The sequence below is a fragment of the Protopterus annectens genome, chromosome 12.part0, assembly GCF_019279795.1.
Source record: "Protopterus annectens isolate FY-2018-M chromosome 12.part0, PAN1.0, whole genome shotgun sequence".
Lineage (NCBI taxonomy): Eukaryota > Metazoa > Chordata > Ceratodontiformes > Protopteridae > Protopterus > Protopterus annectens.
Window position 1 is genome coordinate 631,189,071 of NC_056746.1, and position 25,304 is coordinate 631,214,374.

At 42.2% G+C, this 25,304-nt stretch overlaps 1 protein-coding gene across 3 annotated transcripts in view; it reads left to right on the forward strand.

Moving 5' to 3' along the window:
• INTS1 (integrator complex subunit 1) overlaps positions 1–25,304 on the forward strand; it is a 2,399,836-nt gene that overhangs the window by 1,481,313 nt on the left and 893,219 nt on the right. For all 3 annotated transcript variants that reach the window (XM_044089756.1, XM_044089757.1, XM_044089758.1), the window contains exon 29: positions 12,040–12,138. In XM_044089756.1, the coding sequence (XP_043945691.1) occupies positions 12,040–12,138 (99 nt within the window). The remainder of the gene's footprint in view (positions 1–12,039; positions 12,139–25,304) is intronic.

Genomic DNA, 25,304 nt, shown 5'->3' on the forward strand with positions numbered 1-25,304 from the left:
ATTTCATCATGTGACCTTTTCTTAGTTTTTACCATGAATTTTGTAAGTCTTTCTCTATTTTTTTTCTTTTGGATGAATTTCATTTTCTGATTTTCAGGCCAAGAGTTAATGGAAGGATGTTCACCTCTGTTGCAAAGGGGGAAAGTGTTCTGACTATGGTTCAGACTTTCTGAGCTTAATTGCTAAGATACTGGAGGAGCAAGCCAAGCAGAGATTTGAGAAAGTGCCAGTGTTGGCTCTTCATGACAGTAAAGAAATGAAGTGCGTCTGTATGAACACTTGGGGAGGCCCAGCATCACTACACCCCATTGCACAGGGACTTGGAGGCCAAACCTGACCAAAGAAGTCATGCACTTCATAAAGCACTGTGAATGTGTAGAAATGGACATTCACAATAGCTCATCATAGCCAGGCACTGAAGCATGCCTACCAACCAATAGGGGGAAGAATTTCTTTTAGTGTCATGTTTGTGAAGGGAAGAATGGGCCAAGTGGTTACGTGACCTGACTGATGAAAAGGTATCAGAAAGAATGGCGTAAATAATGGAAAGTTTCTACTTCCAGAACTCTGTTATGCAGATTTTTGTAGCCAGATGATGGCAAGACAAGATAAGCTCACAGTCTATGGCTTATTGTCAGAAAAAGAACAAACTTTTTTGCATGTTGTACAAAGTTTTTAGTGAAAACATTGCTTAGTATTGTTGAAATGCAGTCAGGGACTGACTGTTCAAGTTAGAAAAGAAGTAATAGTCGTACTCTGGATCTTGTATTTAATCATCCTGAAAGAGAAAGAAAAAATATTTCCTTTAACCTGCATTTGAGGATTACTACATTCCCAAAAATGGCTATTATGAGTGCTATATGTTGCTTGATTTGACTGGTTTTACTGCTTGCAAACTATCAAAATAATCTATTTTAAGGTGACTGTCAGTGGTTGTCATTTATAAATGCTGATTTATTCTTATGTCCAGTCTTCTTTAGAGAAGTGAGTTGAGCGGAAGTCTTAAAGGTCTGGCTTGTCTTGAAATAATGATATCAAGCCACACCTTAGGAGTAGGTTCTATGGCAAGCGCATATTCATCTCTGACTCCATGGTAGTGTCTGCTCCATCAGAAAAAATATTATTTTTAAAAATACCTTCATTGACTCAGGTAAATCCAGTATGTTATCAGAAGTTTCTACAGAATTTGTACACGGTTTGCCTTGTGAAAACTTGGCTTTTGCCATATTTTTTAGAAAGATTAACAAGGTCAGTATTTTGACACTGGCTAGAAGACTCCAGCTTCAGCAGTTTGACCTCCTGGATGCACCTCCATCCCATATCCCCCATAATTGCAGATGCATTCTAAGAACTTTAAAACACATAATTCCATATCATATATAAATGACTGTGGTACTGTCTCCTTTGATATTTTTTGGATTGTCACTCTTAAGCACCTCCTCTGTCATTTACAACAAAGTAGTCTTTGATGGACAAAAGCCCCCTTAACCCACGAGTGATCTTCACTTTCAGTAAGGAGTCTTGATGATTTAGAGTTTCATATGAAGCCCAACCTTGTGACCACCTGTGATTTCATGTTTCCCATGTATCCTTTTAAGTTAGACCTTTCATAATTTTTATGACAACCATCATGTTTCCTATTTTGTTGGGGTTTAACAGTTTCACCAAAGTAATATATGTTTCATATGTGATGCAGCCAAACCCGGCTGTGAGTCTACTATTATTGTTGTGGTCATGCACTGAGGCATGTGGCTCAGGATTTCAGATTTAACTGCTGACCCACAAACAATATGCTGTCTGTTCTGCAGTGAGATACTGTAAGAATTCAGATATGCAGAGAGTATTGCCATTCTTGTAAATGCTTTAATAACCAAGGTTAAAAGAGTGTCAGCTTGTCTACAAAACACTTCATCTTTGCTTGTGAAAGAAGGATTTAGATTATAAATTTGGTTCTGTTTTTGCTTTGTTGTGCTGTAATCATCCATGCTTTTACTCTAGGAAGAGCCTGCCTTTTCATTTTCTTAAAACAAAAAGTGGACATCTTGTTCTCACATTCCAGTAGTCTCTGTGGTTGGCTGCCTTAACTATCCACATCTATCAACCAGAGCAGGAGGATATCTGGGTGCAGGTTTTATCTTATGTGTATCTAAATGGAAAGCTATAATAAAGAAAACGTGGGCTACCTGATCACTGGGCAAATGGCATACTGTATTGTCCACTTCTTTATTCCATTTGGAATATTGTTCTGGGAACAGATTTTCCGATTTTGAATAGTCGTCATCTGTCAGGGTTTCATCATCTTTAGCAATATGGTTGTCAGAAGGGTTGCTAAAGTTGAGATTGAAGGTTTTAATTTTAATTATTTTTTCTGTTTGTAATGTTTCCACAGTACAAACATTTTTGGTGACTTGCATAGTGCAAGATGAAATAGTGTTGAAAGCCTGTCAGTATTTATCAGAAAAAATCAAAGCACTACTCACTGATCTTCTGGTATAAAAACATTGTCATCAGGCTTTGTAGTGATGGATTGTCCTAATCAGTCTCAGTGTAGGCTTTCTCTTGCTACAATAGAACTTTTTGCAGGTCTTGCTAGATCTTCTTTGACATATTAAGAAGCCCATTTCATTTCCAGAGAAGTAGCACCCCTAGAGGAGGGGTTTCCATATAACCAGGTAGAGCTACAAACAGTGTTTCTTGTCCTGAATGTTCTGGAGAGGTATCTGAGGTCAGAGCACCTCTGGCTGTGTTGAAATGGATACATTATGGTTTGATGTATAAACATCAGGGTAGGGCTGCGTAGTACCTGCTGTAAAAAATATGTCATGCCTGGCAGGGAGTGAACTGTATCAGGAGTTTCAGCCTTATAATAATTTCTGTTCCACAAAATTCACTGCAGTAGTGTACTGTCTGAGCTTCAGCTCTAGTCTTCTTTTGGAGCTGAGAGTTAGAGCATCCTGTCTTTAGAGTATTCCTTGAGTGGGACTGTGCTTGCCACATAATTAAATAAGGGTTCTTCCTCTGTTTTGCTTAGTGCATTTAGGCAAGCATAAGTGATTTGGATATACTCTGTATTCCTTACAGCTTTACCTCATCGTCTTGGCTGTGTTGTGACTGATGACACTGTGGATTCATATTCTTTGTTTATTTTCTTTGATGTGGCCTGGAGCTTGTCTAGTGGCTCAGTTGACCCATTTATTCCACCTGGTGGGAACCAGGCTACTCTGGGCTAGATGAGAGCGTTATGGCCTATTCATTCATACCCAGGTAGCTCAGTCAGTCCGTCTGTTCCACAGCAACTAGAGTAAGGTGGTGGGGAGCAGGTACCTTGCTAGACCTACACCCTCCTCCTTGGTGCATGTCCTCCCTCATGGTTTTGGTTCAAGTTCGAGTGTATGTTGTCTGCTGCAGAGCATGCAACTCCACATACTGAATCCCCTGTGTTCCATAGGTGCAACAAAGTGTGCTCCTGCTATGGGAAACCCAAGTGGTGAGACAGACCTACCTACTTCTCTCCCCCCAGGATGGGGAGACTGGCAGGTCTGTCATGCACCAGAGCTAATAACCAAACTCAAGCTGTGTGGATCATAATCAGGGCGTTATGGAGTTGGCTGTGCTCTTACATTTTTGGTAGTACAGGAGTCTGTCCTGGTGCTAGTTAAGGAAGTCACAGTCAGTTGCGGGTGACACCACTTTAAACCTTCTCTTCTTTGGACTTGCTCCTGCTAGAAGTGTTGGAGATAAATGAGGTCTACTCAAAGCTTTCTGCTGTCCAAAGTTGGAGAGTTCTCCATTTTGTCATTTAGTTGTCCTTCGTCACTTAGTTTAGTCAGTTTGCAGGTAGTTTTAGCTTACTTTTTGAATCTGTATGACTTCAGTCTCTGTTATTACAAGACAGACTGCAGGCCTCCGACATTTCTGCAGATCACAGCCTTGTGAAAGGTGGCACTGCGGCATATAGTCATCTGGTCAAGCTACTTTTTAGAGAGATCTCCATCTTTTCCTGATTTTGAAGATAAGTTCCCTATCTTAGGAGATAAGTATGATGATTCACAGGCTTGCATATCCCCCATTTTGAATAGGCTGGTCAGGTGTTTTGAAGATAGTCACTTTGAAAGCTGTACTTTGTAACCATCACTTTTTTTTGTAGGTTCTCAAAGCTGCAGGCTGTCTTGTTTGACCTTTACTATATTCCTTAGAGGCAAGTTAATTCTATCCAGAAGTTGTTTCATATCATACTTGAAGATGGGCTTAATGAAGAAAAACTGTCCTTAAAGTGTTTTTTTTTTTTTTTGGAAAGGTGGAGGAGCAGAATCCAAAAAAGTGTGTGAGAGGGAGAAACTTGGGAGCATAGGATTTTAGTTGCCCTCCTACTTCTTCATGTGTGACAGCAGTGTATGTGCTGGTCACAAGCATCACTGGATCTGGTTTCCATGCAGATATGCTGATGTGTACTTGTACATATAGCAGCATATGTTCATTTGTTAATTTTATTCCATCGACTGCTGTTGTCATAGAATATACTTCATAGAATATACTTCTGTAAATCTTCAGAGAAGTTGTTGGGGTGATACCTCTCCTCAAAATAAAAAGTGGAACTCTGCTATCTTTTTGTTCTCCTGAGTCACTTTCAGATGTTATCCCAGCTGTTTCCACATCTTCTGTGGGAGCTGTTAAATTTTCTTTAGAGATGATGTCACTCATCCAAAGATTCTCTGTTTTTTTTTTTTTTGCCTGTTGTCTGAAACCATACTAAAGGGGTGGCGTAAGCCACAAAACTATGGGCTAGGCTTGCAAATGCCCTCGGGCAGATAGCCTAGTATGAACCTATGAACCTAAAACACAGACCTGAATATGGACAATGCTGCAAGTACCCACACTAGTTAGGTAGGAAAAAACTGCAGAAATGAGACTGTTTTAACTGTAAACATGTTACATGATGCACTCCTTAGCAAGAAATCAGAGCAAGCAAACCCAACCAGATGCTTAACAATTGTAGAAAACTTCTAATTAATACCTCACACACAGTGAAACTAGCTAGAAATGTATATGCAGACAATAAAAGTGCTATAAATAACTTGTAAAAATGAGCAAGAAAACAGGATACTTAATTTATATATCACAGTCTGTGATTCACAGATCATCTCCCTTCCTCCGAGTAGCTCAGTGTGAAATGGCAGAAACACTCACAAGTTAACTTCTTAAGTAACAAAGTTGAAACCTGGAACAACTTTAAAAAAAGGCTTCTTCCCAGGCAGTGCTTCCTCCTCACCTTTCGTGATTGATTTTCTTTCAGGTTCTCCAAATTTCTTTTTTGTTGGCATCCTGGCAGTGCACAGCCAGTTATTGAAATTTACCCAAAAAAGACAAATTCATTGGCTCTCTTTTCGGAGTTTCTATTTCCACACCGGGAGAGCTGAAATTAAGCTGTTACTCGGTGTGCCGCCATCTCGGAAGTCAGTGTTAATAGAAAAAGTAACATATGGTTACATGTCATATTTTAAGTTTTAAAAACTTAATAAAACAATTTAAAAACACTTGGATATGCAGTTGCACCTCCTTAAGCTAGACTGCTGTGGCTCCTTACATACCTACATTGCCCCTGTAAACCTCAACAAGGAAAATTATCAATGTAAATTTTCTACTTGTCCTATCAATTTCCCCATGCTGCTGTTTCTGCTGTCTCTTCTTTCCACCTGACAAGTTTTTAACTCCAGCAAAATTCTAACTCATACTTCTTACGTTCTACATCTACTTCAACTTCACTACAGTTTTCTTTTTCTGTACTATCACTTCACTTAGCAAGTATAAATATTACTCGCCTTGCTTCACCTACTCTCTGTTTTCTACTCTTACCCCTCCTCTTTGCTTTCACCCACACCTTCTATCTTAGTTCTCTTACACATAAATGTAAGATTGTAATTTGATATTTTAAACCTCACTGTATATGCCAAGTTTGTCTAGTATTAATATATAATGACTATATGTTACTGATTGCAGATTTTCTTAGTGTAGCTGCCTTTCAATTGTTATATATCCATATTGCAACTTTTAAGTTTTATAGTTTTGTCTATTGTATAAAATTGTCTAGTTTAGTAACCAGAGCTTTTTCTCCCCTGGACCAGCATTTGAAAAGGGTTCACCATAGCCCACTCAGACTACCCTAGTCAACAAAAAAAAAAAAAAAAAAATGGAAACAACTTCAACTCTAAGAAGAACATTGCCTGACCCTTTGAGGAAATCAGATATGTAACACTATGTCAGTAGTAGCATAGCTTGTTTTTGTAAGCTGGACCAGTTGAAGTGGGCAGATGTTCTTTGTGTTTCATTGTTGCAGTCATCACATTTGGGTTATCCCAGCCAGGGTAGCCCTCGGCTGGCCCAAATACCAGAGACTTAGTATTTCTGCATCGGTTGCTGTCACTTGAGGACTGATGTCAGGTCGTCAGTAGTGTAAAGTAAGGCAGCTGACGTCATTACATCAGTCTTTCTTGCCATGGAGCTCGAAGCAGAAGCAGTTCGCACAAGTGCCGTTCGGCTGTTACCTGAGCTGAAGTCTTTTAAAGCTAAGTACCCCATTGGGGATCCTTTTTTCTTGCACTAACCGTTGTCAGAAAAAGTTAATTGTCTCGCCTGTGGATAGCTAATACCACACCGAGACTTCCACTCTTACTGCGTCACTTGTTTAGGCCCAGACGATGCCCCCCTCCCCCGTTGCCACTTCTGTACTTTGCTCAACGCCAGAACTACCCGTTGTTGGCCCTTATTGTAGCCAGATATTTTCGTTTACAGTCCTCAAATTCCGATATGGCTTTGGTAAGCCATCTGACAGCAGATCTTCCAAAAAAACGTAAAGATAAAGACAGAGATAGACCGCACAGGTCCAAACCTACCGATGACGCTTCCGTTAAGCTAGTCAGTTCTCCGGTACTCAGTGAGGCGCTTTCGCAGCCCCTGATGCCCAGTTCAGTTGCTTCGCAGGCCGCTACTGAGACCCATTCGGAGTCATGCCGCAAAACTCTTCTTTGACTAAGGATCATGCGGTAGTCTCTACTTTGGATGGGCAGGCACTGACTTCTGAGGAAGTCTTTTGCACTACTGAATCTCGACACAAACCGACGTCTTCTTTTGTGACTACCGTTCTTTCAAAAACGACCGAGTTTCTTAGGCCCAGGGTTCAAACCACACCCAAGAAACCGATGACCCACTCTCATGCGCCTGCTACCTTGCCTCATTCTTAAATGCTTAAAATGGCGGAAGACCTTATCATGCTGATTAGGGGAAGCCAAGCTACCCCCTCAAAAAGGAAAAGAGATCTGTCCCCTGTAGTTTTGTCTGAACAAGAGTCAGATGTGTCTGATGCATCTGATTATGGAGACATGCAACCCCTCGCCTCTTATGAGGATTCTGATGCAGAGGACTCCATTCCTTCAGCCTCTCCCCCAGATGATTTTTCCTTTGGGGAAACCCTGCATACTTTAAGGGAGCATTTCCAGTGGGAGAGTCAGGACTACCCTCAGTTTAAAAAGAGACTCGGGGAATTCCTAGATCTTCCGCAACACAGACTCTTGGCCATCCCCCCAGTCCTGGATGTTGTGGATGATATTTTCCTTAAATCCAGCTTGACTCCTGACACCTTACCTTCTACTCCCAGAAAACCAGACGGGTACTATCGAGTCCCTGACTCACACAAATATCTTTTTAAAAATCCAGCAGCTGACCCTGAGTTAATTTCTCAAGGGCCAAACGGGATTACAGCAACCTGTGCTAAGAATCCCACCCCCTCAGACAGGGATTCCCGAGCATTGGACAGATGGGGTAAAAAAGTATATACTTCAGCTACTCTTGCTATCAGGGTACTAAATTGTCAGTTTCATATGCTGAAATTTCAGCAGCATACCTTGGAACTCAATGTCTTTCTTTCCTGCTTGGGCAGAATCTAAAGATTTACAAGACTTAATGCATTCTGCAAGTAAAGTAACTAAACACACTCCGCACTGTGGTTTTGGCACCCTAGAAGCTTCTTGCAGGGCAGCAGTCACTGGATCTGTCATTAGAAGACATGCATGGCTTTAGGAACAACCCCTGCCAGATCATGTCAAATCTAAATTGTTGGATGCCTCCTTGCACAAAGATAACTTTTTTTTGGCACTAAGGCAGAAGAGGTCTTAAAAAAGATGGAAGAAAAAGCAAAATCTGTGCAAACAGGTAAGGATTTCTTACAGGTCCAGCCCCCTAGGATCAGCAGGCATTGTCTCTCCAAGCACTGCTCCTTTCCTGCTCCCAGTAAACCTGCCCAGACTAGGCCCCTTGGAAACAGACCCCCAGACAGTAGCCCCAGGGAATGCAGAGATCTAAGCAGTGGACTACCTCCACTTCAAAACCAGGGAGTTCTAAGCCACCCCCTTATGGTAAGAACTCACAATGGCTCACCTCTTCCACCCCCACCCCCGCCCACCTTCACTTACCCCTAGGAGGAAAACTCTCCTTTCACTCAAGCACCTGGGCCACCATTACCAAGGACCAATGGGTTCAGAACATTGTGTCTCAGGGATACAAATTTTCCTTCCAACCTCAAAAGGGTTCCCAGATCTACCACCAAATCAGTGGGCAGAGGCTCAAAAGCAAATCCTTTCCCCACTCTCTATGAGGGCAGTAGAGCATGTTCCTGCAGAACAGATAGGCCAAGGCTTCTACTTCAGACTTTTTCTGGTGCCTAGAAAAGAGGGGCATCTGGTGCCCCATCCTCGATCTGTCCATTCTAAACACCTTCCTGGTGATCCCAAAATTCAGAATGCTCACCCTCCAGCAGCTGTACCCATGCTCTCCAAGGATGCTTGGCTAGCCACCCTAGATCTATAAGAGGCCTACCTCCACATTCCTATCAGAGAATCATGCAGGAAATATCTCCGCTTCGGGGCAGGATCTCAACGCTTTCAGTTCTCTGTGCTTCCCTTTGGCTTATCTACTGCTCCCAGAGGTTTCACAAAATGTCTGGCTCTGCCCATTACCTTTTGCAGACAAAGAAATATTCAAATTCGCCCATACTTAGACGACTGCCTTATTCAGGCAGACAGCCAGGAAAAGCTGCTCAAACACCTGGCCTTTCTAAAGACCCTACTAACCTCCCTAGGGTACACAGTCAACGAAAAGAAATCCAAACAGGTGCCCACCCAAAGGATAATCTTCCTGGGAGCAAGTCTGGACGCAGCATCCCAGCTGGCATACCTTACACCAGAGAAACAAATTTTCCTGACAGCCTACTTCTCTCAACTAGCCAGCAGACCCCAGCTATCTGCAAGGAAGATCCTGCAAGTTCTGGGGTTCATGGCATCTTGCATACTACTCATTCCATATGCCAGACTGCATATGAGGAAACTTCAGTGGTACCTAAAGAGTCTTTGGGGTCAACACTCTAAAGACCTGGAAACTCTTCTACCTATAATTCCTTGTCTCAGAAAGGAATTTCTTTGGTGGGCAACAGCATGCTCCCACAACAAGGGACTGCCCTTCTCCACACTCCTCACCTCCCAGACCCTCACCACAGATGCATCAGACTACGCTTGGATGCACACCTGGATGGCAGGTGCATACAGGGCCAATGGAGCCCACAGCAAATCTCTCTGCACATCAGTCAAAAAGAGAGTATGGCTGTGCAGCATGCCTTGATAGCTTTAAAACCCCTTCTCTCTCCAGGAGTTCTCCTGATCAAAACAGACACCACTGTGATGTGGTACATCAGCAAGCAGGGAGGGACTCGCTCCTACCCTCTATGCAGGCTGGCCATAACCCTTTGGTGCAGAGCCTCTTCCATGCAACTACACCTGTTAGCACAATTCCTACCAGGCTGTCTCAACTCTCTGGCAGACCAATTAAGCAGAAACCTTCTGGATACACACGAGTGGCAACTCCACATAAGTACCTTCACCCTAATAACTCAGAAATGGGGAACCCCGAAAGTCGACCTCTTTGCCTCCCACACCAACCATCAGCTCAGCAAATTCTGCACCAGGGAGCATCACTGCATGGCTTGGAATGTGGATGCCCTGTCCTTCCCCTGGGTCAGTCTATCGGTCTATGCCTTTCCTCCCCTACCTCTCATCCACAGGGTACTGCTCAAAATAAGGGAGGAAAAAACAAGGACCATTCATATAGCTCCAGACTGGCCCCAACAGCACTGGTACCCCTTGCTGTGCAGCCTGTCCCCGGTGCTTCCATGGCATCTTCCTCCGATTCCATACCTCCTGACCCAGAGGGAAGAGGAATTCATGCATCCCCAATTGCAGACACCCAGTTTGGCAGCTTGGCCTATTCCCTAACCCCGAACCAATCTGCCATCCTCAGTAAACAGTTTCTGGATGTTATCCATGAGGCCAGATGTCCTAGCACCAGAAAGTCTTATGCAGATAAATGGAAAAGGTTCTGCACCTGAATCCAGGCTAAGGGAGCCAATATGGTACAGCCTTCCATCCCTCTCATCCTGGATTACTTAGCTGACCTACTACACATTGGTCTTTCTTTCTCCTCTAAAAGATGCATGCCTGTGCTATTTCTGCTCATTCTCCCACTGAGCAGCCCCTTTTCTCACACCCTTTGATCAAACAGTTCCTCAGAGGGGCTAGCAACTTGAGGCCCCCCAGAAGGGCACCAACACCAGCTTGGCACCTTAACTTTGCCTTGCAAAAGCTCACCCTGCCCTCTTTCGAACCAGCTTCTTCTGCACAGCTAAATTTTTTCTCCTGGAAGACTGCATTCCTTCTGGCCATCACTTCAGCCAGAAGAGTCTCTGAGCTGCAAGCACTCATGGCTGTGGAACCCATCATCATCTTCCTTGCAGACAGGACATCCCTCAGAACTAACCCATCCTTCATGCCCAAGGTGGTGTCCAGTGTGGCTCTCAACCAATCCATTCATTTTCCCACCTTCTTTCCTAATCCCCAGAACATAGGGGAAAGGATTCTTCACTCTCTAGATGTGCACAGACAGCTCAGATTCTGTCTGGACAGGACTAAATCCTTCAGAAAGTCTGATCATTTGGTGGTTGGCTTTGCTACAGGTGCAGAAGTCAAAGCCATCGCCAAGAAAACCATTTCCAAATGGATAGCACACTGCATCCATTTCTGCTACAAACAGCATGTAAAGCCTCCCCCCAAGGGGGTCAGGACACACTCCACCATAGCAGCCTCCACCTCTGCAGCTTTCCTCAGAGGAGTCCCCACCAGGGACATCCTGCAGGCTGCCACCTGGACATCTGTTCACACTTTTACAAAGCATTACCACCTGCCTCTCTTCTCCAAATCCAGGGCAGGGTTTGCCTCTGCAGTCTTGCAGGGCATCCTAGCCAGCACCTAGTTTCCTTGACTGCCTCCATCCATTTCCTCGGCTTTGGGAATCTACCCAAATGTGATGACTGCAGCAGTGAAGCACGAAGAACATAGTACAGTTGTGTACACTTACCGTAAATGTAGATGTTCGAGTGTATTCACTGTTGCAGTCCTGATTTCCCTCCTGCCATCCCTGTTTATTCTCTTTCTCCTTTTATTACCATTCTTTCTTTTTGTTCTCCTTTCCTTACAAGCGACATATTGGTATTTATTTTCCAATAGTCGGGTTCTTCCACCAGAATCTGGCCTCCTTTTTGGGGACTCCTGACAGGTTAGGGCAAGAAAAACTGATGTACTGGCATCGGCTGCCTTACTTTATACTATTGACAACCTGACATCTGTCCTCTGGCGACAGCAACTGACACAGAAGTACTAAGTCTCTGGTATTCGGGCTGGCCGAGGGCTACCCTGGAAGGGATAACCAAAATGGGATGACTGCAACAGTGAATACAGTTGAACATCTACATTTATGGCTAGTCTATGCAACTGTACTTTTTCCTGCTGTAAAGTATTCTGTATATTCTGGTCTCTCGAGTGGCACTTCAAGTAATAAGTCTAGATAAGGAATTACCATCGCTTGGCAGATTTGCATATTTGCAGTGTAATTTTTTTGTAATGTACCCTGCTTACTATGTATATTTTCTTACATTTTTCCTAGATTATATGGCCCATCTTGTGGAAGTCCAGCATGAGAGGGGAGCAACAGGAGGCCAGACATTCCATTCTTTGCTTACAGCATCATTACCGCCACGTCAAGGTATGCAGCATTAATCCCTAAAGTTTGTGCTACTTTGTGGAAGCAGAGGAGAGGTGGCTGTTGTGAGTTGTAGTGAGTTGAATTGTGATGTGTGATGTGTCATTGTGACATGCTGTAAGGTTGGAGTGGGTTAATATTAGTTTTGTTCTCTGACATATTTTAAAAGAAAATTGCATTGTATTAAAAAAAAAATAAAAAAAGCATCAAATGTGATTTATCACATGGGTAAAACTGCAGTGTGCAAACATCAGGTTTGATTAGTTTCAGTTTGGAGAGCCACACTGTTCTATCATTGAAACATACAAAAGTTTTGGGTGCTGCAGTATTTCAGTAGCCTAACTGACTGTTCTGCCATGCTGCAAGTGATCTCTGTCTGTAGATTAATCTCCGTTACTGGATCATTCCTCCCCCTTCTTTTCTTTCTGGCTGCTGATGGTGGATCATTCCTCCTCATCCTTTTCTTTCTGGTTGCTGCTGTTCCATAGTGGGAATCAACTTTGTGTATGGATACGTAGTTTACCCCATAGCCTTTGTTTCATCTTCATTTATTTTATATTCTGAAAAGACTTGAAACTGTCTCAGCACCAACATGTCTTTTTCTTAGTTTATCAAGTACAAAATAGTATTGTCTTCTAATAGTGCTAGCATCCAATGTTGTATTTTCCATCCAACTTAAACCAGTGGGTTATTGGATCCAAGGCCTGTCTTTTTGATAAACTTCAGCACAGAAGCTTCAACTCCCCAACCCCATAATACACTACTTTCCCCTATAAACCACAGATCTAATTTCCCATCTTTGGAGAATGCATCGTGATCCGCAAGATCTACTGTTGTCTCCCTTTGGGTGTTAGCTTATCAACCTGTTTTTTCCTCCTCCCTTGTAGTAGTTGTGGTCAGCATTTATCGCATTATTTTAGTGATAGTTTTTGGTAGTATTGTTGAGTGTGTGTAGATTATATGTAGGTAGGTAATGAGTTAGTTATTTAGGTCTGTCTCCCTCTCCGTGCATTCTTGCCCTAAAAAAATAATATTGTTGTAAGTGCTTTGTTTCATTGATAACTTTTAGGTTTATAGGTAGTTAAGTAGTTAGGGTGAACGTGGTAGTAAACATTTAATGTTTGGTGTTTTTGCTGAATTTTTTCTTTCCAGGATGGAAAAGGAAAAAAGACAAACATTTTAAGAAATGTGTGGCTTGTGGCCACAAGCTAACGCATATAGATGCAAATGACCACTGCATCTACTCCTTGGCACCGCTCACTTGGACTTAGTGTATTTGGCCTGTGTGGTGTTTAGATCCCCAATGCTTAGCAACTGTTGGGTGAAGTTTCTCTTGAAGGGTTTGCTGCTGGCAGGAGCTTCTTTTTCTTCTGCTTTCCCTTCCCCCACAAGAAACCTGAAAATGAGGATATGGATCTACCTAGGGACAAGGACCTCAAATCCCATTCTAAGGACTGTGGGGCCACAAATGATTTGTGTCTTGGGAATGTGATCAGGCCCCTCTGATGCCTACTTTTCCAGGGCTGACCATGCCCTGTTTGAACTGATCTGCTTTGGTACCAATATCAAAGAAATCCAAGTCTCCTGCTTCTAGCATCCCTAGTCCATGTTTAGCCACAGAGGTTGCTAATGCAGGTAGGTTACATATACCCCCTTTCCTTCGGTGACACAGATGGAGTTTTCTCCCAAGTCTTTCTGCCCTGGATTCAAGCTTCTCTGGTTTGGATCTGACTGTCTGATCCCAACTCTGGGAGGAGCTTATTCAAGCCTCCTTCTGTGGCCTTTTCTGTTTGTTCTGTCTCATTTGGGAGCATGAAGGCTTCAGACTTGGAGCAGCTGATGCGCTCCTTCTTGCAAGCCCATCTCTCCCAGCCTCCTTGGCACCAGTGCCAAGAGGGTTCAGCTTGTACTTTCATTTTTCCTTCCCCGGACTCTGTGGCTGAGGAATTTGTTGATCCAGACACACTACCATCACCAAGGTTGTCTCTGATAGCTTGGCTGCTTCAGGCACCAACCCCTTCCTTGGCATTCTTAACTCTGGCTGTGTCAGAGCTGAGCATGCCTCAGGGCTGTAGTTCTATGGTTAGGGTCTACTCTCCATGTTTCAGAGTCATTCTTTGCTCTCAGGTCTTCAGCACTCCACAGTTCTACTCAAATTTTGCTGTTGGAGTAGGTCAGGTCGACAGTTGGTATAAGTATCTCGCATGGATTCAAGGAGTGCAAGATAGAGTCAACCACCTCCAAAATATTTCTAATACGTCTACAGGATCCCTTATTATCTTCCTTGTTACGAGCTCCCTAAGCTTGGTGACAGCCCTTTCTACTTTCTGTTGCCTGAGTTGTTGTGGTAAAAGTTTTTTGTGTTCTAGAATTATCAAAAAAAACAATCTTTCTAAATTCATGCATATAATTGAGATAATCCCGTATTTTCTGTTTAGCATTCTGTAGTTGCTCCTCTTCTTGTTCTGTGAGATTCCCCCTATTTTCCGGTGCTTTAATATTTGTCAGTCCTTGTAAATAATTCTTGTTACTTCTTAACCATATCTCCCTTTCTTTTATTTCCACCCAATTTTTAAATTCCACTTGAATTTTATCCCACTCCCTAGCTATATTTTCAGAAGATGTTCTTCATCTCACATTGCTGCAGTCCTTACATATGGGTAGTCCGCTGTCCTCGGTCGGCCCGAATACCAAAGTATTAGGCTGACGTCGGTCATGGGCGCTCAGATCTGACATCAGAGCTTCAGGGTATAAAAGCGCATGACCGACGTCATATCCTCAGTCTTTTTTGCCGCATGGTCCGATGCAGAAGCAGCGTTTGCAAGTGCCGCTCGGCGTTCTGAAATTTTCGTATTCTGAGTTTCAGACCGAAACCAAGTTGGGCTAAGTACCCCGTTGGGGAATATTTTTGTTTTTTCTTGCCTCAGTTAATTCCGGATGTCAGAAAAAGTGAATAATTGTATTTCTTGTGGGAAACAGATACCGTATAGGGATTACCACTCTCTTTGTATTCCTTGTTTGGGTCCTGAGCACGACGTAGTCGGGTGTCGCTTTTGTGCTAGGTTTAATAAGCGCACCATTAAACGTAGATTAGATTGCGCTATGCTTGTCTTCGGTAAGCGGTGTAATTATAACATGCCGTCGGATCCTCCGACGCCCACTACCGCGAAGAAGCGCAAAGACAAATCTTTAAAGTCCAGGCAGGATGAGTCGTCCGTTCCGGACGCCAGTTCTTTAGAAACTACGGTGGAATCTGTGGATCCAGCCGAGGTTTCAGTTGAGTCTCAGGGGGAGGCTTTGATTTTACAATATGTGGCCCCTCAGGAATCAGGTCAGGCTGAGGGGGCCTCTCAGGTTGCTGTTCTCCCTTCCTTGCCTAAGGTGGTTAGGCCTTCTCCTTCTGTCTCTAAGGCTCCTTCCAAAGGCAGGCCTGGTTTGCCTTCCACGGGTGTCAGTCCTAGTTCTGCAGGTTCTGTGCCTAAAAAACACATGCTTAAAATGGCAGAAGATTTAATTTCTTTAATCAGAGGTTCTATGCCCCCTCCTGATAAGAGGCCTAGGGTGGAGCCAGAGGTGGAAAGTTTGGAGCAGGCTTCAGATTACTCAGAGTCTTCGGCTGAAGACATTCAGGATTTTCCTCCTTATTCTGATTCAGACGCAGAGGATTCCACTCCTTCTGCTTCTCCTCCAGAGGATTTTTCTTTTTCAGAAACCCTGCATTCTATGAGGGAACATTTTAAATGGGAAGGTCAGGATTTCTCAGATTCACGAAAGAGGCTTAGGGAATTTTTGTTTTTACCACAACATAGGCCCTTGGCTATACCTCCTGTTTAGGATGTTGTTCAAGACGTTTTCTCCGTGGCTTCCCTTAATCCAGACTCTCTGCCTCCTGCGCCAGTTAAGCCAGACAGGTATTATAGAGTACCTGAGGCTCATAAATATCTGTATAAGAGTCCAAGGGCTGACCCAGAAACTATTAGCCAGGGACCTAAGGATGTCAGGGCTTCTGTTGTAAAGAATCCAGTTCCTATAGATAAAGATGCTAAAGCTTTGGATAGATGGGGTAAGAAAGTGTATACCTCTTCCACTTTAGCAATGAGGGCTTTGAATTGCCAGTTTCATATGTTGAAGTATCAGAATTTTCTCCTTACTCAACTAAAATCTAAAGTGGATGCTTTGGCAGAGGGCATAGAGTGTAAAGAATTACAGGATTTGGTACATGCCCCTGAACAGGTGGATAAGCATTCTTTGCAGTGTGGTTTCGATGCTTTACAGGCTTCTTCCAGGGTGGCTGCCACTGGTTCTGTTATTCGCAGGCACGCCTGGCTTAAGGATCAGAATTTGTCAGAGCATGTTAAAACTAGAATTTTGGATGCTCCTTTGCAGTCTGAAGTTTTGTTTGGTTCTCCTGTGGAGTCTGTCTTGAAGAAAATGGAAGACAAGGCTAAGTCTATGCAGACTGTTAAAGATTTTTTGCAGGTGCAGCCTCCTAAGTTTAGCAGGAATTGGCCTACTAAGGGATGGGTTTATCCTTCTTCTGATTTACAGTCTAGGGGTAGATCTAGACATGGTAGGGGCAGAGCTCAGAGTTCTTTCAGGCCTAGAACATGGAGTTCCCCTGCACAATCTACAGGTGAGGGCAGGGGCCAGTCCTTTCGTAAACAGGCCCAATGACCTGCATCTTCAGCTGCCAGATTCTTCCTGTTTGGCAGCTCCTTTGGGAGGAAAGTTGGCACTCTTCAAGCAAAACTGGCTTTTAATCACCCAGGACAAATGGGTGTTGGACATTATAGACCGAGGCTACAAGTTTTATTTCCATACATTGCCTCCTTTCAAAGGCATGCCAGGCGTTCCTCCTCAGCAAAGGGTAGAGGCTCACAAGCAGATTTCTTTACTTCTTCAAATGGGGGCTATACAGCAGGTCCCTCTGTCAGAAGTGGGCCTAGGATTTTATTCTCGCCTGTTTCTAGTACCAAAGAAAGGAAACACTTGGAGGCCAATTTTGGATTTATCTATCCTCAACACATACCTGGACATTCCAAAATTCAAAATGTTGACATTGCAACAACTTCTACCTCTGTTGGGCAAAGATCACTGGATGGTAACTCTGGATCTCAAAGAGGCTTATCTTCATGTTCCTATCAAGCCCAGTTGCAGGAGATACCTGCGTTTTCGGGCTGGGACTTTACATTATCAGTTCTCTGCATTGCCCTTTGGCTTATCTACTGCCCAGGGTGTTCACAAAGGTTCTGGCTCCAGTGATAGCCTTCTTACGGTTAAGAGGAATACAAATTTATCCTTATTTGGACGATTGCCTGATTCTTGCTCAAGACAAGTACAAACTTCTTCATCATCTACAGTATGTGATGGCAGTGTTAAGGTGCCTAGGGTATTCTGTGAACGAAACAAAGTCCAGTCTAGTACCCTCTCAGGAAATGTGCTTTCTGGGTGTGAGACTGAATACAGCTTCCCAGATGGCCTTTTTGACCTCGGACAAGCAAAAGAACCTTACACTTTACTTCCATCAATTGTCTCTATGGTCCAGGCTGACTGCAAGGACAGTCCTTCAAGCCTTGGGGTTCATGGCATCTTGTATTCTGGTGCTTCCCAATGCCAAACTGCATATGAGGAAGCTACAATGGTATCTCAAAAATGTATGGGCCTTAACACTGCCAAGATCTGAACACTGTCATTCAAATAATACCTTGCATTCAAAAGGAATTTTTGTGGTGGGCTCAGGAATGTCACCTAAACAAGGGACTCTCTGTGACCCGACCAGAGGCGAGTCAGATTTTAACGACAGATGCCTCGGACAAGGCTTGGGGAGCACACCTCAATGGAAAATGGGTTCAAGACACGTGGCCTGCCAGACTTCAACATTTACATATCAGCTTGAAGGAGATGTTAGCAGTCCAATTTGCATTGATGGCTTTCAAGGATTTACTTCACCCAGGGCAAGTGTTGATTCTAACAGACAACACAACTGTCATGTGGTACATCAACAAGCAAGGGGGAACCCATTCGTACCCTCTTTGCAGGCAAGCAATGATTTTGTGGGAGACTGCTCTCAGTTTACACCTCAATCTTCAGGCAAGATTTCTACCAGGAGCACAGAACTCCTTAGCAGATGTTTTGAGCAGACAGATAGTGGATCCCCACGAGTGGAAATTGGATCCTCATGTATTTCGAAAATTGACAGTGATATGGGGAACTCCAGACATAGATCTGTTTGCTTCTCCACTAAATTTCCAGTTGCCAAAGTTTTGCACAAAAATGTTTCATCCCACAGCTTGGAAAGTGGATGCTCTATCATTCAGTTGGAGCAATCTTCACGTCTATGCCTTTCTGCCTCTGCCTCTCCTCCCCAAGGTACTCTTGAAGGTCAGACAAGACAAGCCCTCCATGATTCTAATAGCTCCAGATTGGCCTCGACAGCACTGGTATCCTCTGCTGAGGAGTTTAGTACGGGAGCCTCCATGGCCTTTGCCTTCGATTCCGCACCTTTTGTCTCAGGAGGGCAATCATTTCCTCAATGTCAGGATTCAGTCCCTGCATCTAACAGCCTGGCACATTCGGTTCTAGAACCTGGAGGGTCGCAGCTTCCACAACAAGTTTTGAATGTTATTTTGGAGGCCAGAAGGCCTAGTACAAGGAAAGTTTATGCTGATAAATGGAGGAGATTTTTAATTTGGAGCAAAACAAAGAGCTTTGATGTTTCCAGGCCTGATTTAAGTGTTTCTCTTCAATATCTTACAGAATTATTAGACAAGGGTTTGTCTTTCTCCTCTATAAAAGTTCATGCTGCAGCCATTTCTGCTCACTATGACTGTGACCCTCCATTATTCTCTCATCCTTTGTTTAAGCAATTTCTTAGAGGGGCAAAGAACATAAGACCCCCACGTAGAGCTCCTACTCCTGCCTGGGATCTCAATTTTGTGTTGGAAAAACTTACTTTACCTCCTTTTGAACCTGCAGCTACTGCTGAGTTAAAGTTTTTGTCTTGGAAGACTGCTTTTTTGTTGGCCATTACGTCTGCTAGAAGGGTTTCTGAATTACAGGCTCTTATGGCAGTTGAACCCGTCCTAATTTTTCATAAGGATAGGGTATCTCTGCGTACTAATCCTACTTTTATGCCTAAAGTGGTTTCAAATGTGGCCTTGAACCAATCAATTCATTTGCCCACTTTTTATGCAGATCCCCAAAATAAAGGGGAGAAAATTTTGCACACTTTGGATATTCACAGGCAGTTGCGTTATTATTTGAGCAGGACTAACGGATTCAGACAGTCTCAGCAGTTGTTTGTTTCTTTTGCTTTAGGTTCTCAGGGGAAACCTGTTTCAAAACAAACTATTTCTAAGTGGATTGGCTTTTGTATTGCTTTTTGTTATTCTCATCATGGTAAGGAGATTCCGGCTATAGAAACAAAAATAAACAAACAGAAGCACCCCACTAGGGCTACTGCCACTTCTACAGCTTTTTTAAGGGGAGTAGCTACTAAAGATATTTTGGAAGCAGCTACTTGGAGTTCAGTGCACACTTTTTCTAAACATTACCACCTTCCTCTTTATTCCAAATCTAGGGCTGGATTTGCCACTGCAATCTTACAGGGCATTTTGGCAGCTCCCAATGCTTTATGATTTTGCCAGCCTCCCTTTACCTCTGCTTTGGGATTCTACCCATATGTAAGGACTGCAGCAATGTGAGATGAAGAACATAGTACAGTTTTGTACCTACCATAAATGTAGATGTTCGAAGATCCACATTGCTGCAGTCCAATTTACCCTCCCTCCTTCCCCTCTGTAGTTTGGAATGGTTGTATGGCTTGGGTGGTAGCTGTTATTTGTACATGCCTTTTGGGAAGTATTCTATTTTTGGCTGTGGCCTTCTGACATCTGGGGCAAGAAAAGACTGAGGATATGACGTCGGTCATGCGCTTTTATACCCTGATGCTCTGATGTCAGATCTGAGCGCCCATGACCGACGTCAGCCTAATACTTTGGTATTCGGGCCGACCGAGGACAGCGGACTACCCATATGTAAGGACTGCAGCAATGTGGATCTTCGAACATCTACATTTATGGTAGGTACAAAACTGTACTTTTCTATTCTCTAATAGCTCCTGAACAATCTACACCACCCATTTCTTCTCTTTTCAACAAATAGGTGGGAAAGCACTGGTACCTCACTTTTATTTCATTACCCTGTGTTTTTATTTTAGTTATTGTTGGTGCATGATCTGAGATAGTTATTGGGTGTGTATCATGAGCTTCAATTAAATGCACACGCTACTCTGAAATGTAAATTCTCTCTAGCCTATCCCAATTTTTGTATCTTGGGGAATAGTACGTAAATTAACTCTGAATTCCTAGTACTGGATTGACATTTTCCATGCCAAATATTTTCATAAATGTCTTTAAAAAACTACCTTCCTTTGTTATATTTCATTTTCTGTCCCCCCCCCCCGCCGACACATGTTTATTGTTGCAAATCACATTGCAGTCCCCACCTTGAATAATATTTCTTGCTGAAAACTGATTATTTCTCCCAGAATTTTCTTCAGCTCCATTACAGCAGTTTTTAGTAGAATATAAATACATGCCAGTGTAATCCGTCCTCCCTTGCCAGTAGCCTTTTAGTACTACAAATCTACCATTATTGCCTTTTCTTCCTCTTGTATTATTATTATTGGAGCTCATCTTGCAATTAATGTAAGTCCTCCTTTCTTCCTTTGCCCCAGGTATTCTACTGAATAACCATCCTGAAAACCTTTATTTACCAAATTCACATGTTCATTTCTTTCCAAATGTGTCTTTTGTAGCACAGCTATTAGCACATACATTTTTAATATAGTTCACTACTCTTTCTTTTATGTATTTATCCATAAGACCATTAATGTTTAAAGATATTATATAAAGAATCTTATTCCTGAAGGAGTATTATTCCCACTTTTTATGTATAACAGCTTATATGTTAAATGTTTAGTTCCAGCTTTTGTGTTACATGTATGCACTGTTTGGCAGATTAGTCTTTTATATGATTGCTTCTTGTCATCTCCATTTGAGCATACGTCATATCTTGCAAAACTTTGTTTTATTGAAAAACCTCAAATAAAAATACACACACATACACCCAATACCTGCTAAAACTTACTAACTTAATAATAACAGACAAAACTATGTACATCTTCAAAAATGAAGTTTTACCCCTTAATATGAGCAAAAGTTCCAAACTCTCACACACACACAAACACACTTGAGCTAAACAAAAAGAAAAATTATCCATGCTTAGAATTGTGGTAGATCCTATGATTATATTATGTTTTGTCTGGTTTTGCCTTATCTTTATAGCTCTCATAGCCGGGAAAATGCTTGAATACTTTCAGAAAATATTTTCTCCAAGTCCTCTCTCTTTATCAGATTGTCTGCTAGTGAAATGAGAACCAGATACAGGACTGTTTACTATAAAAAAGATCTTATTAATATTCAATATTCTTTTTCATTTACTTGCTTTTTTAAACATTGTTACTGTATAAAGCTAATGACCTTAACCCAGTCATTCCACAGTGAAATAATGAGAAAAAACACACTCATTTTTATTTTGTCATACTCTTTGAACCAGATCCTTTTTTTTTACATTGCAGTGCTTACATTTCTTAAAAATGAACAAGAAGATAGAAACAAAAATAAACAAACAGAAGCACCTATTTACATTAGTATCCCCATTACACTTAAAGATAACTGAAACGTTTATAAAGATAACTGAAAGGTTTATAAAACCACAAACAATCAACTGTTCTGGTGCTCCACAGCAGGATTTGTTAACTGGAAAGGTACATTGTGTGTGTGTTCTAAATGTGGCTATGAGAAAACATTTAAGACCTATACAGAAATAATGGCTCCTTCCAAACTTGTAACAGAAGAGAAAAGTACTAAAAATTTGGGATAGCAGAATATTTGTGAAAATGACTTTTCTCTGTACATAAGGCAGAAGAGAAGCACATTTATCCCAGCAACCAGGGAATGTCAAGAGATAGGTGTAAAATTGAAGCTGTTTTATACAGCTGGTTTCAGAAAAATTCTTCTTGGAGGATGAAAGACATTTTTGGATACGGGACTGGTTAAGGAGAAAATAAAAAAGGTTTAGTCAACAAACAGGGAACCAACAAGCAAAGGGGAACCTTACTTCTCATTCTTCTGACGATTACAAAGCCCAAAGAAAGATGCTGCTAGTGAAATCCTTTCCATTGGTTGAAAAGAAAATGTCTGAGTGACAGAAAAATGTACTGACTAGAAGAATCAGGAGTATTTTGGATTTGAAACAGAAACTGGTGATGGCAAATGGAGATTATCAGAAAGACCACCAGCAACACCGGGATGTCGGTGAATAAATGGGAAATTATAAAGTATAAATCCCATTAGATATAGGAACAGACATATAAAATGTGGCTTTACAAAAAGTAATAAGAAAGTTGTTTACTGTGTTAAACTGAAGGGTGAACTGTAAAGCATATACCCCACTTCATGTCATTAATGTTTGGAAGGACACAAAGGGGACTGAAAAATTAGTAAGGAAAACAGCTTTTGTTTTTATTAACAAGTATAAAAATCCATGAAATAAATCATATGTTATATCGTAAAGCAGTATCCTACAGTGTGCAGTCAGAGGTATTTTAATTGTGAGGTGGGGAAGTCTTATCTGTAATTGCTCTGTATGTTAAAGATATAACAGCAAGATACTTGTTTTTTTTTTAAGTTGTAAGGTATCCAAGACTTTACTTTGTAATAAGATAAGAAAGGCTGGACAGAAGCTAATTAAACTTCAAAAAAATGTTGAGATCTTGGGCTGGGGATGTTAAAGAGTAATGATTTATACACAAGTAAGACAAATAATTTCTCCTGATTTACAGAGGTGGATACATAAATGAATGCCCTTGGTATACATTATACAGAAGATTTTTTCAAGCATATAGGCATGAAAATTAAGATTAAAATAATATGCACAGAAAATAGTAGTTCTTTCTTGCATTTGCAAAATCGTTGGATATTGTTTTACAATTAGCAAAGGCTTTCAGTAGGAGACAAGTAATCTACAGGTGCAAGCAATTAATTATGAGAAGTTTGAACAGTGTGTTATGGGTAAAATTTACAAATATTATTTCATGCATCTGCAAAACTACTAGTCTTTTTTCCATTGCAAACTGCTTTTAATTGGAGTCCAGTAGTCTGAAAGTGCAAGCAGTTAATCAAGACAGGTTTGAACATTTGTCTTTTGAGTGCAGTGTACAAGGTGTAGGACTTGCAAGATGATCATATCCCTTGGAATATCTTCCCTTCCAAATGACCCCCACCCTGGAAGAAAAGCATCCATAGTGACCAAGGCCTGGGACTGGGGAAGAAAGAAGGGTTGCCTGGTAGCATCCAGAGGCGACTGTAAACATCAACAAATGTGACATAAACAAATGTTTGTTACAGCAACTGCAAAATCAATTGGATAACTCAAGTAAAGTTGCGGAGATGCTAACGTCCATTGCAAGATCCTCACATGGCATCTTTATAGAGGAACTAGGCAAACAGATAGTGCCATATGTCTGAGAAGTCACAGAATCATGGAGGAAGAAGATTTGTGAGACTGAAGCAGTTGAGAAGTCTCTGACCAAAGTGAAGTCATCCTGGTTAAACGGAAGTTTTGTCTGAGGATCATATCCAAATGGCAGCATATAAACTCCAAAATTTGTAACGGCTCAAGGAAGGATTTTTTGTAGTTCGTTATTTTACCCAATGTCAAAAACAGCTGAAGTAAGGAGTCTCAGGCTTCATGAGAGCTGTGAAGAGCCAATTGACTGGGTATGGAAATATCTGGGAACTCCTGAAGCTTGAATCAGGCTACCACTACTGCCATACATTTAGTGAACACGCAGGGGGATGTCTTGAAACCAAAGAGCAGCACTCAAAAATGATAATGTTCGGTTCCCAGCTGAGGCAGTAGACATCTGCCAAACTACCTTCATATGACCCTTAAGCTCTATCAAACACATAAGTCATCATTCTCAACAGTGGTAAGATGGGACTGAATTGTGACCATCTGGAACATGATGCCTTTGACATAATGGTTATTTCTGCTTAGATCCAAAACTAGTCTGAGGTTCTTGTTCTTTGGCACCAAAGAAAGCCTGGAATTAGAGCCTGGATCCTCACTGGTGTGGTTGGGCCTCTTGGATGACCTGATTTGCTAGCAACTTTTAAATTTCAGCTCTGCGTCTCCTCTCTAATGGGATGGAAATTCTGTAAGGGATTTCTAGGATTCTCTTGGTGCAAATAAAAATGGAATTGTATAACCTCTGAATATGATAACACCCATGTGACTGAGGCGATGGCGTCCCAAACTTTTTATATGGAGAACCAAGTGACCCTGACTGCCCCCAGAGGGTGGCTTTCACGCACCCTTTCAGGTACGTTGGAAAAGATCTGCTGAAGAACACCTTGTGGAAGCAGTGATTCTGTGGCCCACCTCTGCCATGTAGATGGTGTCCGTTATTGTTACCTTCCGGCTGTGATGGGAGCCTCCTCCAGGAGCAACCCGAAAAGGCTGCAATGACTTAGGGAAGAAGAGATGCTTACCCCCCCCTTCTGATTCCTGGAAAAGGCTCATTGAGGGATAGCAAAACGTATTCTCTCTCAGCATCTTGCCATCCTGTTTGCTCCCAGCCAGTGTTTTCTTCACCTTTGGACCAAACAGGGAAAAACCATCTTATGGAATGCTGAAAAAGGATGCTTTAAAGTAGTCCACAAAATTGCAAAAATGCATCCAGGCATGCTGGCACAAAGCAGTGCCAATGCTTGCCATGAGAGGAATGCCATCAGCAACATTCGACAGTAACCCTGTAGACATGTTAATGATCAAATGCCAACTGGACCTCTTGGAGCAGGTCTTCACTACATTTGACCCTTCTGACACAAAGTCCTGTGAAGTATTCTCAAATAAGCCAGATAATGGGATGCCCACAACACAAAGGTCGCTGAAGCGTGTGTGAGCTTTCCCAGGTGATCCAAACCCCAAGAATCTGTTTGTGGGATGGACTGATAAACTCTCTTCCAAGATATCCTTTTTATCAGCACCTGCAGCCAGCACTCTCACATTAAATGCAGGACCCTTGCTCCAGTGTGATCAGT